Below are 20,150 nucleotides of genomic sequence, written 5' to 3'. Positions count from 1 at the left end.
AGTCTTACATCTCCTAAAATATTGCAGACTGTTACAACGGGGCTATTTCAGAGCGAATCGTTTTTTGGTCCTTTGGAAAATCACAATATATCCTTGGAGTGCGAATCTCTCGTAGGACTCATCGGGTTCATAGCCACGGATACGTTGGACACCATAGTTCTGCTGTAGCTATCTCTTGAAGAGTCTGAAATTTGAGGAAACTAATGTCAACGGTATTCATTTGATATACAGGTATAACACGAAGGTCATCGTTAAGTAAAATTAATTGACAATTAAAAGATGAAATAAATATTCAACACGATAATTGAGATAAAAACTTAATCAACGAAACGGTTGTTAGTTGTTAAAACTCGGTTTACAAAATTACAGTCCGACCTTCATTGTTAGTTCGGTGTTAGTTTCTAGTAAGTGTGTTTTAAAATATATATGTTTATTTTTTTATGCCGTATAGAAATACAGTTTTCGATTAAATTCGAGGTAGATTAGTTTGTTAGTTATAATCCAATATTGTTACTACTACTATTACTGTAGTGCATTAGTAGGTACCTATATTCACTGCCACCGAACATGCAAACGTCCGACTGTGGTTTTCATGGAATGGTTTTAAGTAAAAAAATATTTGGGTAGTTCGAATCAGCTACACCTGAAACTGTCAAAAGGAAAACAATCGTCAAGTCCTTGGAAGAAAAGAATAGCTCTAGCTACATTGAAAGAGAATTGTGTTGATGATATAGATAGGTGATATTGGTTGCACATTGAAGATAAATTGTGAAATTAGTGAATAGGCCAAATAATGGATTGAACGAGCTAACAGAGGTTTTTCGTCTCTGTCCATTGTTTTGGTCCGGTTAGGAGAACCACGAACGTTTAGAAATCGTCGTTTACCAATTACCGCTCACAGGTAGATTATAGATAGAAAGAAGATATGATAAGATGTATCGTTTGCTTGTTACGTGCAATAAATTTAGGTACGATTTATAATTTAATACTAACAGGTATCGGATATCTACGTCTGGTGTAAATATATTGTGTAATAAGATGTGTAGATGCGATTGGATATTCAGAATGACGTGCGAGGATTTCTGCTCAAGGATGTATCAGACGCATAATACGTATAGTCTAGTCGAAAAAACGTCGAGACAAGACAAAGGTTGAAAATCTATGATTGAATTTCATCGAGGTAAATTTGATTAAAGTAGTAAAGTAAATTAATTAAAAAACCTTTGCCGTGAGAAAAAAAAACATTGAAAAAATGTGAATTTACTTCGTCATTAAGTTCGTCAAGTTCGTAATATACGTCGTATCAACAAGTCTGTCGATGTAGATTGCGAACTCCTCTTGTCAAAAGTCTGCAGCACCAAATATTTGTAAAGACTTCATTTCAGAACAAAACGAGCTATAATTAATGAAAATTGAATGAACGATATGCGTTTGACACTTGAGAAGTAGTACCATGCCTACAACGTGATTAGCTGTATAAAGTGGTTCAAGTAATTAGCTCTCTTTATATTGGAATTCTCAGATGGTTTATAAGCGTCGAATTACTATTCAAAGCAAATTGAATTCGGTTAATTGTTGAAACTTTCTTCTAAACCTTTGGCACGTCAGAATTGTTGTTTTGCCTGAAACATCCTCAATTTTCGTTTCTTTTGTTTTTTTCTGTTTTCAATGCGGGATATTGTTATAAACACACAGGCATGATCACACAGAGAAGAGAGAAGTTAATTAATCAACCGGCCCGAGTTGCGCCGAGACATGCCGATGCCACCAATCTTAGAAGCATTTTAGTCCCTTCACTTACGAAACTGTGTAAACTGCAATTGTAATTTGGTTACACGGTGGTTCGGTCAGAGTTTCGTGACCGTAGCTACCGTCGCGACGACGATGTCATGGACGTGGTTGTGGTGGACTTGGTTTGGCGTGTGGATGTTGTGATGTTGATGGTGGTGATGGTTACCTTGGTGTAAATTGTTCTGTGCTGGCGCGCTGCTCCCGTGAGGAGTTAGCGATGCCCGGATACTCGAGCAGCTTATAACCCCGGCGTAAGCCTGCCTGTATTGCTTGTTCATTATCACGTAGATTATTGGATTCACGCAGGAGGCGAAGTAAAGCAAAAGGTAGCCGGCAACGTGGAGTCCTGGAAGGGTAATTATTCGATAATTATAATCAACGTCACGGTCACTTGATAGGAAAAAAAAAAAAAAAAAATACCCTAACCGATTTTCTGCACTTCTCCAAATATTGTGTCATGTACACTTGGGGACAATGAATCTGAGTCGGCTAATTTTTTACACCAGACAGTTATGTTGGCAACACAGAGAAATCTACAGCGCCATAGTCGGCCGAGCGCGAAACAAACTCAATCTCGATAAACGTAACATGACCCATGACCGTCGAATCTAACCTTGGAATACCGCGGGGATAATGATTTGTTGGATTAACACGTATTCTATTATCGAGATTGAGTTTGTTTCGCGCTCGGCCGACTATGGCGCTGTAGATTTCTCTGTGTTGCCAACATAACTGTCTGGTGTAAAAAATTAGCCGTCTCAGATTCATTGTTCCCAAGTGTACACTTGGCCGCAGTCATTCTGAGACGGCTAATTTCTTCGACGAATCGGTTAAGTTGGCAATGCAGAACCAACCCGCAGCGCCACTACCGGCCAGCCGCGAAACCGGGTCGATCTTTGTAAATATAACGTAAGCCATGATCGTCGAATATAACCTTAAATTACCAAATTTTACCGTCATGGGTTGTGTTACGTTTACAAAGATTGTGTCTGTTTGGCGGCTGGCCGGCAGTGGCGCTGCGGGTTGATTCTGCATTGCCAACTTGACCGATTGGTGGAAAAAATTAGCTGTCTCAGAATTAATGCGGACAAGTGTACGTCTATAATGTTATACAAAGCATTATACAGGAGAAAGTATACGCATGTATAGAATGTCTATAGAAAATTTCCTGCTGGAATTTTTGCAGGCCTGCATAACTTTGTAAAATATCTTCGCAGAAGCCGGTGAATTTTGTATGTCAGGTGTAAGTTGCAAAGAAAAATCGTGTGAGAAATATTCGTAGTGAAATTCACTGCAGCCTCAATTCTTCACATTCCCTGATAGGATATGCATTGTATCATCTTGAAAACTTTCCAATTTCTCTTTTCTCTTTTCAATTCTTACTTCACGATTTTACTTGCTACTATATTACACGTAGGTATGTACATATTCCTTGTATTTTTATCGTTCGAAAAATTTAAATTGGTTGCGACAAGCCGGTGGTTATTGTTATTGTTATTACTTTTGAGTCGATTAGAAAAACACATGAGCCCGAATGAGTGATTCAAGTCAGAGCTATTCGAATCGAATTAATGGATGAATTTAGGAGTTAGGTCATGTAATGATTAACATTGCAGGTCCAGCATTCGAGCAAAGAATAAAACACAACCTTGTAGAAATGAGTAACAAAATGATGCGGAAACATGTGGAACACCTTGAAGTATGTTGGATGGAATCAGGGAATGTAATGGATTATGAACGATTAAAAAAATAAAAATATACGTTTTCTTTCGAATATTGCAGACAGAATATTGACTAATGATTAAGAATATAAACGACTATCGTGAAATGGAATGCTCACCAGGATGCTGGACGGAAGAATCGGCGACCTTGACGATCGTGATGGGCAAATAGCAAGCTAGGAAACTGAGGAAAATAGCAAGGACCATTTTGGTGATGCGCCACTCGCTTCTCCGCTGTTTTATCTCCCTGACATCCTTCCTGGGTGAGTGCGGTGACTTGATAGTCGGTGCAGCGTGTTTTCTCATTCGTGATTCGGATCTAGTGAACAGTCGGAACAGGGCGTGTTACACAAATGGAGTCGCGCATTTTTTCAATAGCCTTAAAATTTTCATCGATTCGGCGATCGGTAAATCTCACCTGTGAACAACCCAAAATATCTTCGCATAACATCCCACGATCATGATGCATGGTATTAAGAATCCCATGACGAACAGGAAGGTCTTGGAGCTGTGACCCTGGGCGTCCTTGACGATGGAGCAGGTCTCGAGATTGGGGTCGTAATCGAATTTGCCTGGAACGAGGTTTAGGATCAGAGATCTACAGCCCGTGAATCGTCAACTTGCCGGCCAACTGCAAGCACGCGTCATTGCCACCTCTGACTGATTGACAGATCGGCCGACATGATTTCTCAACTTCAATTAAACAATTAAATACACGGTACGCACTAAGTAGTAACTCGGCCTCGTGTGTGTGTGTGTCTCCAGGAATATGTACTTGTCAATAAGCTTGGCATTTTTTACTCACCCCAAATTCCTAACAGCGTCGGGACTTGCATACCGTAAGAAAAGCACCAGCAGAACAGGATCATTAACGCGATCCAATGCTTTTTATAAACCTTGTTGTATATCTCGTGATGAGCTATCATGATGTACCTATATTCGCAAGGAAAACTCTGATTATTTAAAAAACTTTATTACATGATTTTTGGGAGGAAATTCATGAATTTGAAAAGTCAGGTACTCTTTACCAGCCGATGACGATGTTTTAGTCGATCGCAACAGTAAAGATTCACAGTTTTCGGTTTTTGTACATGTCTCGTGTAACTTTTTCTCGCCGGAGATTAAACCGACGTCACCATATCCGACACTTTGATATAATACGTATCACGTATGAATATTTGTTTTACCTGTTGACCGTGATAGCAGCCACGGAGAGCAAGCTGACGCCGACGTTGCCGTATCTCAAGAACGGCACCAGGTGACAGAGGAAATTGTTCTCAGCCCATCCACCGTCGATGAAACGTATAGAGTCAAAGGGCAGCACGAGCAGGCAGAAGATGAAATCCGCCACGCATAAACTGGAATTCAGACGTAAGAATAAGCAATCATTATCACGCTAATGAAGTACGAGAGATTTTTGCAATTGTGAACTTTTTCAACTTCACAATTTTCGCACTTCTGGTCACGAAATTCTATGAAAATAACAAAAGAAATTTTTCGAGTTGAAAATTTAGTGAAGATTCGTGTCAACGCGATGAGAAAAACAAAATAACCCCAACAAAAGATACAGATGTGAGAGAGTTCGATTTTTTCCCCACGTTTCAAGGTTCCAGAAAGCTACAATTTAAGGTGAACGTCGATAGAAATTCGCAGTACGAAACGACGAAGACGAATAGCGAAAAATGCGGTATCGTAGCTCTGTGGAAGCCAGAAAAGACTTGGGAATTGAATTTGATTTGGGTTTCGAAATTTAATTTACTCCCGAGGGTGGGTCGTCGGAAATATAGCCAGAGGGTCGAGAAAGGTGCGACCAATTTTATTATACTCTTTGCTCACTTGACACATTTTTGGAATTTGTTTTATTAAATTTGACGAAAAGCATCCCTCGCCGCGGCTCGTTCATACACATAGACAGACGTATTCTTCGTTCGATTCGAAACCCTGGGAAAGCTCGCTTGCAAATATAGTACAACGACGCAATTTATACATTACAACTCTTTGCCAAGCGTTTGCGCTACAGGCTACAGTATGCTGCTGCTAGGTTTTGTGAAGATAAATTGAACAGGGCGCCTCCCGAGTAGCCGAGGAAGAGAAGAAACGTCGGACAAAGAAACCGATAAAAGAGACGTAATTACTTCCAATTGTAAAAAGTTTTCACCGTTCGCAGCCTGCGCGGCGCGACAAAGTTTTAAATTCAATTGATTTCTTACCGTGCCAGATGATTCAATTATTTACGCGATATCTGTTTCTACTCCGAACCTATTTATTCATTTTATATAGTGGTGATTCTAACATCCGAGGCACCACATTAACCTACCTAATTATGAAAGCAGCGGCTACGTTCCGGACTTTCGGGTACCTGCAGAGTGCTATGATTGTCAAAAGATTTCCAAGCACCCCGGTTACCAATATCAAAATTGCCGCGGTTGCGGCGAAATTTCTCAGCGGTCTGGAAAACCTGCAACAAAATAAAAAAAAACCAACAACACGTTAGATCAAAAACAAGACAGGGAAAGAAAATTGAGAATGTCTGAATTATATTCGCGTAGTCGTTATACTCGGTGCTTGTGGTTTGGTTAAAATGCATTATTTGAAAAAAAATAAATAAAAAATGTCCTTCTTATCGTAGTTAACAATCGTGTGTGAAAAATGTCGCCCCTCCTTTTTCCGATGAAACAAGCGAGCTCTGAATACTGCACGAAAAATTTGCAGCGGAACAAATATTGTCCCTGTCGTAATCCAGCTTATAATATTGTTCTGAATCTGGAGCGGGTATGCAATAAGCCATAAAGACGGAATAGCAGCAGCGACGCTGATTGGCTATATAAATGCGTGTGCTTTTTTCAACAAGTTCTAGGTATGCTGTAAAACTTATAGCTTCCACTTGCAGCTACTGCCACCTAATAACGTCGCGAAATGGGAAACTACTTTGGCAAACTGCATAATCTGACTCCCTCTCATATGGATGCAAAACTTTCCTCGTTCTCCGCCAAATTGTCTATTTCACACTACATCCTATGTACAGTATACACCTTATCGTCGGTGTTTTGACGTCCTCTAAACTATGTACCGAAACCAATCGGGTACGGAATGAATTCTTGAAACGCCAAGGAAGAAAACGGGGGATGAGTTGAAAGATTTATAGAGAGCGAGAGAGGCCAGGATGGATCATCGAAGAATTCTCGAGGAAATAAGAAAGAAAGAAATGCAGTTTACGCGAACCGACGCATCGCACATACTTTTGAAAACGACGATGTCACGAGTAGATTTAGCTTCGAGTTATCTCCGACATATACGGCAATGGATTCTCATTTACCTTGAATGCTCGCTATCGATGATCGGCATGCTGCGATTGGCTTCTTGGGTGATCTGCGATAGCCAAGTAGCTTCGGGTTCCATTTTGAAGAAATGATCGGCTCCGGTCATCTGTAACATTTAATAATCGATTTATTCGCGTCAATTTTACCCACTCTTCGACGAATGATGGGGGCGCACTCGTAACTCGACCCGTACACCCGTGTCTGGAACCGTGTTTAATCTACCGTATACACGTTAATTCGTCAACGTCAAATTAACGGATTAGTTCGGTAGGAGCATGAGAATGACCTTTAAAATGAAAATTTCAACGTTCTCGCCCGTCGTCATTTGTGTTCAACACACATACGGGTTCGATGTGACAATTAGAGGGACTGGCATGAGTCAGCTTTGAAATATGGGGAAAGACAAGTTTCCCACTAACGTTATCATTTTCCTCGAATATTTATATTACTGAACCGGACATGCGGTCGTTCATTCTTCATGGTTACCCGGAAGTTGCAGCAATAACATTTTTCTTCAGAAACTTACTCGGTTTCTCGATGGTTTCAAGTTGACGAACTAATTTTACAAAAAGGAAACCGAACCACAGAAAAAATTCTCCGTAGGCACTTCTTTTACTTTGTGTAATTTAAGTAAAATAACGAAAGAGCGAGAAACGACGCGTCAGAAATTTTTCTTGAAAATCAATTATGTACACTTGAGACTGCGGACTTGATGCTCTTCGGTTGAAATCTACAAAGCTTGGTTTCAAGTCTAAAAATCGGTACGATGACCACGAACCTGATAACAACTTTAATATTCGAAATTCTGCCCCGACTGTCCCTATTCGAAATCAAATACTCGAATAATTTTCGTACAAATTGGCGGATCCCGCTGGGTGTTTTTTTTTCGACTCATGTATCTCTTTGTGTACAACCTGTTCCATGTATGTCTATTCAGCAAGAACAGCTTGTAATAACATCGCGCCTCGTTACGTGCCATAGTTTGAATAGCGATTATCAATGTCTCGTCGAGTCGTTTGGCAATGAATGGTGAATCACGCGAAGTGGAAATACGCGGAATAGCCATTAGAGCGAGATGACTCGATCACTTGATACACTTAACGTATCACCGAAGCAGTAGGAGCGATGAGCTTATCGAAAGATGTGGCTACGTTAATATCGGGTGTTGTGAAAAGTTGCTAAGCACGACGTACACAGTCATCGGATTCCTTCAATTCCGTTTCGAATTCGTTTCGAGCAGTCCCCGTAGCGGGCGGATATCGGGAGGCTAGCGTGCATTCTCCGTTTTGTCCCAAAAATATGCACGAATGTGTGACTAAAAGAAGTGAACGTGCTTCCCGACGTCGAGGTAGAAAAACTGTTTGTCACCTTCCGGCGCGCCTTGTCTCCCTCCTATTAAGTCGCGATAAAAATGTTGCAGGATGAATGAGGTAGAGATTAGAGATAAGGCGTCTTGTTACGGTCTTACGCGAGTCTTAGGTTTTTTCCTCGTCTTTTCTATCGCGAAAAATTAATCGTGGTACAGGATTTCCGGGAGGCCCGGAACACCCGATAAGCATCATAACTGCTCGGCCTGACAATTAGGATAATACGCACAGTATTACAGCTATGAATAACTGGATGAACCCAGCTTTGGTCGCATAGCTACACCCACTTTGAAAATTTTTTACATTGTTGCCAAACAATTATTGCGTAATTTGGCCAGCTCTAGCGACACTCACTCAACGATCACTAACATTTTTCCTCCAACTCGCCTCCACACGCGCTCGGCCCGTTTGCCCTCCTCTTGTTTATTTAACGATTAGATACCTCTTGAGTGTTGGACATATATGCATAGGTAAATTTCTTTCGCGTTACAGCCAACTCGTTCGAAACTTAGTCGGTACTGCGTATTTCCTACTAACCGGCTGAAAAGATACGATTTTTCAAAATTTCAACACCCCGCTTTCCCTTCATTCGATTACGATCGAAGTTGGTGATAAACGTGGAAAGTTACTTTCGTTCGAACAACCGTGTTACATACCCTTTCATCACCTACGAACGTGCTTATTATGCGTAAGCTGTCAAGTGTGAGATTGAATGTTTGTTTACTATATGTTTCCCTTCGATGTTGAAAATTGATGTGAAAAACCGGTTCACTTGCTTCCTTTCCGACGAATCTACATACATCCGAACTACATGCGCAGTACAATTTTACCCACATACTTTATACATATCCGTCCTACACGCACCATCTCTGTCTTCCGGCTGCTCATTCATTGTCAAATTTATAAACGCTGGTTTATCAATGCCCGTCAATTCACCGGTAGGTACGTACCTACGTACAGCTGTCCGTGACAGTAATTCATTGAGGCGTGGTACGTGTAACACAATATGTATATAGTTATACTCTCATTGCGGGCGTGATAAGTTCGTAAATACGTTTACTGCGATAGTTCGAGCAATCGTCGCAGCACGGCCAACAACTACTCGGCGTCTGAAGTAATGTGGTGAAAACTTTACGGTTTGCTCTCGCAAATTCCGAGTAAATTCTCCTCAGTCTTCGTCCCAGCTTCCAGATCGCGGCGAAAAGCTTTCGGAGCCACTTGGCGCAGAAAATTATGCTCGTTAAGGCTTGTTAGAACAGGAAGTCAGAGTGTTAATTAGGTTTACGTCGCGTACCTAGTTCCGTCCCGTATTTAAAATTAATCGCACAACCAACGTGTCGATGCGTTCCGTTCTCTGTTTTTTAAATTCAGCATAAGGTGCGCGATGTGACGGAACGAGAGAGTGCGAGAACCCGAAAATAGGAACAAACTACGAGGTAAGTTTCAAACGTCAATAACGTTAAGTGTGCGAATAACGTTATACTTTTTGTTTGCTCAGTCCGATTGATTTTCCTCGATTCTGTTAACTTTTCGTACCCCCCCCTCCTATGTATGCTCCGGATGATGCATGACGAGAATAAAATTGACGAAACCTGGGAGAGCGTCGGTTGGTTTAGTACGTCGAACAATGTATACGGTATATAAGGATGCACAATGTGTGACAACATGCTGGCCTGACTATGGGGGTGCTGGATTTAGTAAACTAGGGTTAAACTGCGGCGCATTAACCTCGATTGAGTTTAATTAGAAGAAATTAACGAACACCCGGTATGTGTCCCTTCGCTGTAACGCGGATAAAAAAAAAAAAAAAAAAACTCGCACACACTTACAAACGAGGAGAAAAAGAGAGAGAAAGAGAGGTGGAGAAAAACAGGAGCAACAACTGCGTGAAAGGCGATCCATGGGAATAAAATGTGAGAGACCTTATATATTGTATCGTATGAAAGTTGCGATTAATATCCTTACACCTACGACTGATTTAATACAAAAATACCAAAAAATATCGCGTGCGAGTGTTTAATAATTGGAAGAAAAAATACCTTGTACTTAAATCGCGTATCTGATATGTACGTCTCATGGGAAGTCTTAAGACCCAGCAATTGTTGTTGTACCTTTACAGTAGGTTCGCGTTAATCGCGCCTGCGGTATTTCTAGTTGTATGGTATTGACGTCACCGAATGATTTCCGAGTTAATCACACGAATGTCAATGAGTGACTCAACCTGACTCACTTCTTGTGAGAGAGAAAGGACTTGACCACGGTGTTCAAGTTTCTCGGACGGTGATGGTGATGCCTGTACACCGCGTATCGCATACCTGTACACTGCCTGTACATACACGATAAAAAACGTGTTGCTCACGATGCAACGTGTTCCGAATTATTTTTTCATTCGAACCGGCTCTGACTCATCTTTAAACGGCCTGCAATTCTTCGTCGCGGATGTAGAGTTTTTTTTTTTTTTTCATAATTTCGTATAAACAATTCACGAGTCACTTTGAATACCTACGGCACGTTATACTCTTCTATAGCTTATAACGTCTGTTTAGCACACCTCAGCGGTATTCAAAACCACATACGCGATTCTTTTACGTTTCGCAAGTAGAATTGTTGTATCGTTATAAGGGTTTTCTCAATCTGCGGTTACATTGTAGCTGAAAAATGATGTAGAGTTTTTTTTTAGTAACTTTTAGTATATTTTGTTTGGGTTGCATGTCGGAAAGATCTAGTTATTCTTTTATTTATTTTTTTTTTACATATACGACGACAGTCATATTTCGCTTTATTCTTGTCTTGTCGAATTCGACTGCTTGTTTATTAGTTCAGATAATACGCGAAGCTTTTTACCGACCAATTGTAACAATAATTTAACTTCCAGTCTACGTTTGCTAGAACTGAAACACGTCTCGAGGGCAGTAAACAACTATCCTTCACTTTTTATTCCATTGAACGCCGACTGGTACGAAAAACATTCCCTAGATGTCGCTAGCGTTCGGCGCTCCCGCGACAAAAGTAATCACGAACTTTAATAAATGGAGCAACGAATGCACGGTTATTAATCGTACGATGATAATTTTTCCGCGATCTCTGATGAGCCAGCCATAAGTTTGTCCCGACACTGAATTTCGATGATCGTAAGTTTTTGTTTTAATATCTTTCTCGTTGGATTTTGATGTGACTGCACAAGTGCAGCGGGGGAGTTTAACAAGTGTGTCGGTCTCACCTTTTTTTTTGTTACCACATGAATGTGACACGGTGTTGAACCCCTCGGAATCGTCTTTTTGTTCTTTCTCCGGTTTGTAATGTGGTCCTCAGCTGCAGAGAGAGTCGGTGTAGCGTGACTAACAGTTTGTCATCATTATCTCGTTCCTGTTTTCTAATTTCACTCTTCATTCGCTCGCAATCAAACTTATACTTCCAAGTGTGCGTGGGCGTGCGTGGATCAGGCGTACAACGCGACTCGTATATGAAATTCAAATCGACTCTTTTGTTTCGATTGTCGGGCACTCACGCTGTTTGAGCAGTAGCAGTAGGCCGCACTTTCGACGATCGGTGAGAGTTTTAAAAGATACACATCACTCTTGAAACTATCAAAAGATAAGGTTTACAGTATAGTTGTTCATTGACCGATAATCAGCCGTTAGAGTCAAGTGGAGGCGAATGAAAATTTAGTAAAAGAACTGATCTCGATTTAATTCCCGATTTATTTTCACTCTCGATTATTTCTCTTACTCAAATACAATTCTAGATCCTATCACGCGATACACTCTGCAAGCAAGTGACTCGCGGATTTGCGATTAAGCAAGCTCGTTTCGTTCCTTATCGTGTCTGGGCTGGTAGAATATATATCACTTTGCCGAACACCTTTTGACCTCTTCAAATAAATTATTATCTGAATGTCAGAGTACGCGCGGCGACACGATTTACGCAACTCTGTCCTACTCCGCGATCAGTTGTAATTTGTGAAAAATTCCCAGTGCATTTTTGCACGCCAATAATGCCCGACCGACTGCTTCAAATGTCACGAAAAGACTGCTTAGTGCTTACCGTGCATTCTGTCAACGAGGAGTTACTACGGAGGACGCAGGAGTGGGAGTCCCCTGATGACAAATGCTCCCACCTCTGTGTTGTTCAATCGTATCTACGTCCATGTCCACCATGGGTTCGGTGTATGGGTTTTGTTCGTTCGTACGTCAGGCGTAATCCGTGGTCTTCTCCCGGTATATAACTGCGCAACGCTTTGACAGTTTTATGATTAAACAGTGCCTCTGCTTTATGAAACTGGACAAAGCTGCAGCATCAGGATGGAGGATTTCGGGTTATAATACCTGGGATTAATTTTAATATAACAGGTGGAATTTTCCACGCCTCGTTATCCTGTCACCGCGTTTATTAAACACAGTCATGTAACGAATGGAATCTCACGCGTTTTGTGTCTGGGGAAAATCAGCCATAATTTTATGTAATTGAGTATTTGAATGAAATTTTTTTATTTCATATTCTTGCAGATCGGAAAAAAATATTTTGGACGCATTTTTTATTTTTTCGACTGTATCAAAACTGCCATTGATATAACAGATTGAAAACTATAACATTGTGACGTCACCCATGTTAAGATATATCTATATATGTTAAACTCAGTGAAATTCAATCACCTATAACATGAAAAATTGTCATTTTTAACGGAAAACAAAAAATACGTCCTCATTGTTTTGGCTTGCACTGCGTTATGCACCCGTAAAAATGGAAAAAAAAATTTCATTCAATTACTCAATTAGTCTAATTATACATTCCTGAAACCTGGAATATTCGTCGTTTCGTATTCATCGAAACGCGAACATTTCACTCAATTGATATTTTGCTTTTTGTACATCGAATTAGAAGGCGTATTATTAATTGGTAATTTCGTTATACTATACACACAGCACCTATGACTGACGGTTTTTCACGCAGTAATTGGCTAATTGCTAAATCAACCTCTGCAATTATCAAATTTTAAGGTTCAGGGTCTGCAATTAAACACGACTAGTTTTTTTATTTCCCGATCATACGTGTAATTGCTCAGTCATGAGTGTCGGTAAAAAATGTTACTTTATTTTTTCTCGATCATAACGACGATGATCTGTTCCAAAGTGACGAAACTGCAATAAGAATCGCACGTGTTTTTCAGCGAACCTCCGGTGAAATCTCATATTTTTCCATTGCACGTATAGCTTCGCCCCTCGCTTTCGTACCTAACGAAATGTAATTATTTTTAAAAAGGATGTAGGGACACGTCAACCCACATCCAAGCCGGGCTGAAATCGAGACTCAGCAGGGACTCGGTAAACCATTTAAAAACAACGTGGGTATGATAGCTAGACGGCTGATGTGCCAGCGCTTGTAATACGGAGTTTAACTATTCTCCAGAATCATCGCGTAAACTAGTCTCTTACGTGATTGGCTTATTGCTTTATGCGCAGGTTGTGCACGATGTAGTGATTCTTTTAACCCCGATTTTCTTTCTCGTTCTCATTCCTTTATTATACGCACTCTGCGATGAAATCTTATCTCCGGATATACTCTCATTTTACTTAACTATGAGTGTAACCGCTCCGCTCATTGTTTTATTTCTGCATCCGTTTACGTCTTCTTGTTATACCGTTTATACGCTTACGCACGCTTCTTCAGATTTCTTTGCGGTTTACCGAGATTTCCGAGGGTTGACGATCTATTGTCTGATCGTTTACATTTCCTCTTTGAAACACAGGCGTTGAAAAAAGGCACGGTTCATTTTTTGTACAATTGTTCTTCTTCTTTTGTTTTTTAGTATGAAATTCGTAAGTGATATTACGAAATAAGTGCCAGTATAACGATACTGGGGCCTGATTCGGAATTATTTTTCACTCGTGAAAAGAAGAATTTTCGTTTAAAGCAACTAACCTCGATTGATATGGTATGATAAAAACTGAAAATGTACTCGAAAGGAAACAGAGTTCTGATTAATGTTATTCTTGGATATGAAGGTCACAACTCAAAACACTTTTTTATCGTGTTAACGTTTCGAAACGAAACAGAGTTTTACTCGTTATAGGAAGTTTTCCTGACACAGTAAATATTGCGAGTAGTTAATATTATACTACGTAGATTCTTAAATTGTATTTAAAAAACTGCAAAAATTTGCCATTCGATAAGCGAAAAAAACTGAAAGGTTAACAATAATTTGAACCTCGATTTGAACTATCAGTCGTACCCGTTCTCACCAGAATTAGTCAATATCGAAGGATTTCGCACATCGTAACCACCATTTTCATTCGGTCTTTTCACATTTTCGAGTACCACATACGAATCTGAACATTATTCACGCTCTCCTTATCGATTCTACACCCAGGGTCGAATGGATTTGACAAAACGGAGCTGCGTGCCACCTCTCATTTGCAAAAAAGATCACCTTCACCGGCCATTCGGAGACGAAAATTTCACTTCCATAAATGGTTCGTTTTTTCTTTTCGCTTTTCGCTTGAGGGGCAACCTGGTGCATGGTCATATGTTCCGGAGAGTATCAGGTCGACGGGTTGAAATGCATTTTGTGGATTTGGTTCGGAGGAGGATCGATTCTACAGAAATCAATTCTACACGGCAAACATTCAGCAGAATATGTTCCACAGAAATATTTTCCTACGGAATATTTTTCTACAGAAAGGAATTCGAAATTCGCATCAGAGATAATCCTGCATGACTTTTCTACAGAAATTGATTTTGTGTGATTTTGACGATCCGGTAATTGCTCTGAGTGTGTGTTTTGTCAAACACAATCTGTAGAAAAATAATGCGTACAAAAATTCGTGTAGAAAAATATTCTGTAGAACAATTTTTCCGTCGAACAATATTTTGTAGATAAAATATTCCGTAGAGAAATGTTTTGTAGAATAATTCATGTAGTATTATTTTTTATACGAATCTCGGATTCCTTTCTGTAAAAAAAAATTTCTGTAGAACGGATTTCTGTAGAATCTAAAAGGTTATTTTCTACGGATAAAATGTCAAACCATCTCTGTAACATTTGTGGCCACGGTCTCAGGTTACATGTTATGAATATGGCCACAACTGGTAGGTACAAACACGTATCAAGGTGACCAAAACAGTTACATACTGGCAACGTTGAATCTATTTCGGTATATATTTTTGGTATAAAGGAGTGACGCGTTTGCTCGATCTTCGGGGGAGGAAGACGCATCGCGTTTATCCATTATTCTTACTCCTCCTTTTGCTTTCGCTCCTTCCCCTTCATACTTTTGAGTCGGCTTTTCCTGTTTGCGCATCGTTCCAGAGCACGGCTGGATCTAATTGTTCGAGTCCCTCGGGTGCGGCCATATGCACATTTGTATATTTCTTCAAGCCCGCAAGGGTCCCAGAACGAATGTATGATTAGAAAGATTTCCCTCCATATGCACGTGTGTATACCTACGTCAATTCCCCACCGTTGCACATGCGTCACGTGTTAATATTTCTCTGTCTTGTATAATTTTCCTTTGGTTCTTTCTTACGGTTTTTCTTTTCACTCTCTTTCCAATTTCCTTTCTCTTTGTCTCGTGTATTTAATTTCCTCTTTTAGCTTCTTTCTTTTGCTGCGGTAAGCTGGGGTGGTTATATTTCTAGATACTCGTTACTTTACTGTTTACGAACGGAAGTAACTTTACTGCGCTCGCTGTCTCGACTGCGGTACTCGCTTATACAGCTCACGTTCGATAACGGATTGCAAACACTGTATACAATGGATTCATTTCTTGATGGGAATTATGGAATGACCGTTACGGCGGGAAAATCGTTGGCGCAATAAAATTTCTCTGTCTCTCGTAAGAAAATATCGCTTCGACTAATAATCAGTTTCATCTTTTCGCCTGACTCTAAGGGTCCGGTTACAAATCGCTTCTATGACTAGATCCTTTTCAAATCAAGCATTGTCAGATGGGGATTTTTCACATTTTCAGTGAAATCTCGTCAAGCTGGATTCTCGTGTCATCCGTTCGGTAATTACGCATGTCATAGCGGTACCTTGATGACTGTCGTTAATTATACAAACGGTCTCGAATGCCTAGCCGTGATTACATTCGCATCTGCGAGTCAAAGGTCTACCCTTCCAAGATATTGTGTATATTACGTGAGTCATTATTTTTTTTTTCCTGAATTTTGAGGAGTCATTATGTATGGTCGTTGTGTGACTTGTGCAAATGATACGAGATTAATTACTGAGCAGTAATATCGTTGTGCGGACTTTACACTCTGTGTATGTGTAATATGTATACTGTACGATATTCATAATTCGAAATTACGGGCAGCGTCAACTTTGAAAAATGGAGGAAAAATCCTGATATTGCTGTCACGTCGTAATCATTTTCTAATCATATAAGATTAATGCAACCTTTTACAGTAGCGTGAAAATTCTTCTATGATGTTTATAATTATTGTCTAACCAACAATGATTTCGCTACTGTTTCAAGAAATGTTTCCTGGTTTAAGATATTATTTTCATTGTAATGAAATGATTCTGGTAAAAGAAAGAAACTCGTCGAAACAGTGAAGAAAGATTTTTTCATTCAAATTACCACTGTCTATGAGGAAATATTATTCCGCAAAGTGATTGTTGTATATATGTATATATACATTAAATTTTCCTCTGCGAAATTTCGTCACTCTTTAGAAACCGAGAACGAATGTATTTTGCTCTTGGCAATAACTTCTTCCATCCCGTTGTTATTCATGATGGTGTAATTATATCATATTAATCAAATGTATAATAATTTCTCCAGGAAGAAAGTATTCTAAAGTATTACAGGATATATTTATCTTTTGTGAAATCTGAAGAAACGACGACCGACTATAATAATTTTGAAATATTCTTAAAAGGAAATTGCACACTTACAGTATCCGTTGGCTATGGAATTTACAGTGACTTTTTTCCTGCAACTTTAAATTCAATACCGTGGCTGAGGCAAAGTTCTTATCGCTTCGTAATATATTTATCACATTTCACAGATGTTAAAAGCAATTAAGGATGAGGGGCCCCGTAATGTCCGAATAAACGGTAAAGAAAAAAAAAAACGTTTCAAAAATCTGCAGTTTACTGTCATTAATGTCAACGATAGCGAATTCGATGAACCGATATTCCTATCTATATGACAGTACTGAATTTGCGAAAATTCGAATAACTCAAGCTAAGATATCGACAAATTCAGAAAAGTTTTTACGATAAGAATGTTCAACATGCCTGTACTCTGTTATTTTTTATACAATTCTAACGTTTTTGGGCTAATTTTTTCACCATAAAGCTCTCCAGAGACCGATTGCAATTTTTTTTCCAAATTATAGTCATGTCAATAGTGGTTAAAAATAGATCGTTGGAAAGTACATTCGAATCGGATTAAAAACACCAGAGCTTAATCGTTTATTTCCTTGCTTCTCAAATCGTCGATGTCTTAGCTTGTGTTATTCGAAATTGCTCATGTACATTTCTATTTATACATAGTACGGAATTACGGATGTGTTGTCTGATTCGTGTTCGAAATTATTGTTCCAAATAACACTGCTTCGTATTTTTCGAACACTTTTTTCTCTTCACCCGACTCTCGATTATTAACTCGCGGTGCATTAATTCGCATTTTATAGAATTGAGAAACCTGATCAGACTCCTCGGTCACATAACGATTCCAACTAATGAAAAGGAATCGAGAGCCAAGCCGCGACGGATGTGATGGAATCGCGATGGATTTTCCCCGTGTCGAAATTTCCGTTCCCGTTTTCCCTTTTCACGATAAAAATTCAGGAAGGACGCTGAAATACGTAAAAAAAAGCTGCACTTTTATTTAGCTCCGGTAATAGTGATGTCGGTTCTTCTTCAACGATCGACTTGGACATCAAGCTGTTTGGAAAAAAATCGGATTCGTATCCTCGTCTTGTTCACGTACACGCTGGCCAGCCTTTGAGAAAAATTTGTTTTCCCCGTTTTCATCCCTACCTCCCTTCATACGTATATCCATGCCGCGCTCACGGAGAGCTGCTTTTGCATGAAAAATAGGGTGGATATGTAAGTAAGGGTGGAAAAAATTTAACGGTGAAAAATTGCAGGGTATTCGGGGTCCTGTTTATTCGAGCTTACCGCGCTTCCGATCGATGAATACGATAATTAATTATCCTCCAGCTTCTTTTAGCAATGAAAAACCTATCGCGGTTACTCGGTTAATTCTCACAAGCAACTTTGGATGGTCTGCTTCGGTGATCATCGATGCTTTCGCCCGCGCGAACATTCCGCGGAGAAATTTGTAAATCATCAAACAAGTCCGCGGAGCGAAGCTGATTTCTTATTTCGAAATTCTTGATCCTCGCGTCGAAATACGCGTCGAATTTTCCAATTTACTTCGACTCTGATGAAATGCTTGACAATGAATAAATGATGATCGGAAGTCGCGAAATTTCACGAAATTTTAATCCAGTTTAATATTCATTGCCAACATCGGAAAGCTTTTAAATTCTTTCGGGCTGCGATGTGTAAGATTTGGGGATCCGTGGACTAAAATCCGGCAATTCGAGACGCGAAACTTGAACGCTATGCGGCTGAACCGGAGATCCTGAAAGTTCGGGGGACTTCGAGTCGATGGCTTTCGGAATTGCGGGTTGGTATACGTGTAACCTGCAATGAAGCCATCAATTTCCTCCGCTGAACTTGCGCCTTGACAGTTACTCGGATTGCTTCGAGCTCGAGGAACGGCTGACGTTCGAAATTAGCCCATTAATATCTGTTATACCAAAAAATTTCAGATATATATATATATATATATGTATACGGTTTCGCAAACACCGGTAACTTCTGACGGAATGAGATCTTGTCACAAACAATTACATACGAGTGTTTCTTTTTTCTAAACTGTGTCTAAAAATAAACATAATTATAGTATTTCAACTTGCCTGACAGCAATTTGTCGGTTAGCTGACGTTTGCAAATTTTTTTAACTTTATATGTATACATATTATTCGCTGATAAAGCTGCAGGGATATTAAAAAAAAAAAAAAAAACATGACGGTACATCTTTGAATTGTCTGGACTTGAATTGTATCATTTTTTTTTTCACAAAGGTTTCTTTGAAAATGGTGCAAAATTGTAACTTCTTAAGCCCGGAATTTCTTAATTTCCTTTTTTGTTTTTCACGTGCAGAATAACTTACATGTAACCTTGGTTCAAGTAATTTAGCTGTATCGATAATTATTTCGTATAAGTAAATGAACGATATTTAATGAAAAGCTTGTTTTCCTTGCATCCAAATTATAGGATAATTCTTTTTGAGGATTTTTTTTCACGGAAAAATGTCACAGAAAAACGATTTCTGTTTGAATGGACTTTAATTTGATTGTATAGGTTTTGGACACAATACCAGTTGCAGAAATAGAAATGGGAAACGAGAAAATCGATATAAAATGATTCTTCAAAAACAGTTTGAAAAAAATTATACGCGGAATCACAGAGAATTCAGAAAAGAATCACCACCAACAAAAAAAAGGAAAAGAAAATTAACAAAATTACGTAGATTTTATTTAGTTTCCAAGAACGACGTGAAAACAGATTTCAACGAAGTGCAGAAATTTTCGGTAAAAAATGACAACTCGTCACTTGGCTTCTCGATAACAAACAGAAAACAAAAAAACGTCACCGCAATATTTATAATCAGCACGAATCTGAATTTTCTTGTAAAAATTACGGAATCGTAAGAAGTAGAAAAGAACGAAAAAAGAACGGAAAACAATCACAAAAAAATTACTACGGAGTGTTGTGTAAAAAATTTGAAGGTGATTGCGAGTAACGCCTACGCTTCGAATTCGCTCGCATTTCACGGTTGTAACTTTGATATCACTTTATTCCAGTCCGAAACGTTAAAAACGTATAGTATACGTTATGAGGCGTGCGTAAAACCGGCGAGATAAAA

General features: G+C 39.4%; 2 protein-coding genes across 7 annotated transcripts in view; one reads left to right on the top strand and one right to left on the bottom strand.

Moving 5' to 3' along the window:
- Positions 1-48: 48 nt before the first annotated feature.
- On the bottom strand, positions 49-12,228 carry LOC124307807 (G-protein coupled receptor moody). Of its 3 annotated transcripts, none has more exons than XM_046769900.1 (9): positions 11,420-11,548; positions 6,829-6,938; positions 5,830-5,970; positions 4,700-4,870; positions 4,318-4,445; positions 3,931-4,084; positions 3,632-3,831; positions 1,958-2,137; positions 49-184 (listed from the first exon to the last, which is right to left on the bottom strand). In XM_046769900.1, the coding sequence occupies exons 2-9, from the start codon at positions 6,936-6,938 to the stop codon at positions 81-83; spliced, it is 1,188 nt and encodes a 395-aa protein (XP_046625856.1). In that variant the 5' UTR covers positions 11,420-11,548; the 3' UTR covers positions 49-80. The 3 variants fall into 3 exon arrangements, with proteins under 3 accessions (XP_046625856.1, XP_046625857.1, XP_046625855.1); XM_046769901.1 differs by lacking the exon at positions 11,420-11,548 and adding an exon at positions 10,239-10,319; XM_046769899.1 differs by lacking the exon at positions 49-184 and adding an exon at positions 547-649 and having other exon boundaries at positions 11,420-12,228.
- The window catches only part of LOC124307792 (G-protein coupled receptor moody), an 86,091-nt gene continuing 70,705 nt past the window's right edge, over positions 4,765-20,150 (top strand). The window contains exon 1 of one of the 4 annotated variants that reach the window (XM_046769874.1): positions 4,765-4,883. Coding sequence is in view for 1 of the 4 variants with exons in the window: in XM_046769868.1 (XP_046625824.1) it covers positions 11,325-11,330 (6 nt within the window). In the remaining 3 variants the exon portion in view is untranslated. Of the gene's footprint in view, positions 4,884-8,697; positions 9,636-11,269; positions 11,331-18,719; positions 18,846-20,150 lie in introns of those variants that run through there. The other 3 variants (XM_046769872.1, XM_046769868.1, XM_046769875.1) reach the window with 3 other exon arrangements.

The sequence above is a fragment of the Neodiprion virginianus genome, chromosome 6, assembly GCF_021901495.1.
Source record: "Neodiprion virginianus isolate iyNeoVirg1 chromosome 6, iyNeoVirg1.1, whole genome shotgun sequence".
Lineage (NCBI taxonomy): Eukaryota > Metazoa > Arthropoda > Insecta > Hymenoptera > Diprionidae > Neodiprion > Neodiprion virginianus.
Note: the sequence above shows the minus strand (reverse complement) of the source record. Positions and strands in the feature narration are given on the sequence as shown.

Coding starts and splice junctions, on each gene's coding strand:
- LOC124307807 (XM_046769900.1), bottom strand. CDS start 6,938: ATGACCGGAGCCGATCATTTCTTCAAAATGGAACCCGAAGCTACTTGG. Junction 4,871..5,829: donor GCCGCTGCTTTCATAATTAG/GTAGGTTAATGT, acceptor TCTGAATTCCAG/TTTATGCGTGGCGGATTTCA. Junction 4,085..4,317: donor GACGCTGTTAGGAATTTGGG/GTGAGTAAAAAA, acceptor ACCTCGTTCCAG/GCAAATTCGATTACGACCCC.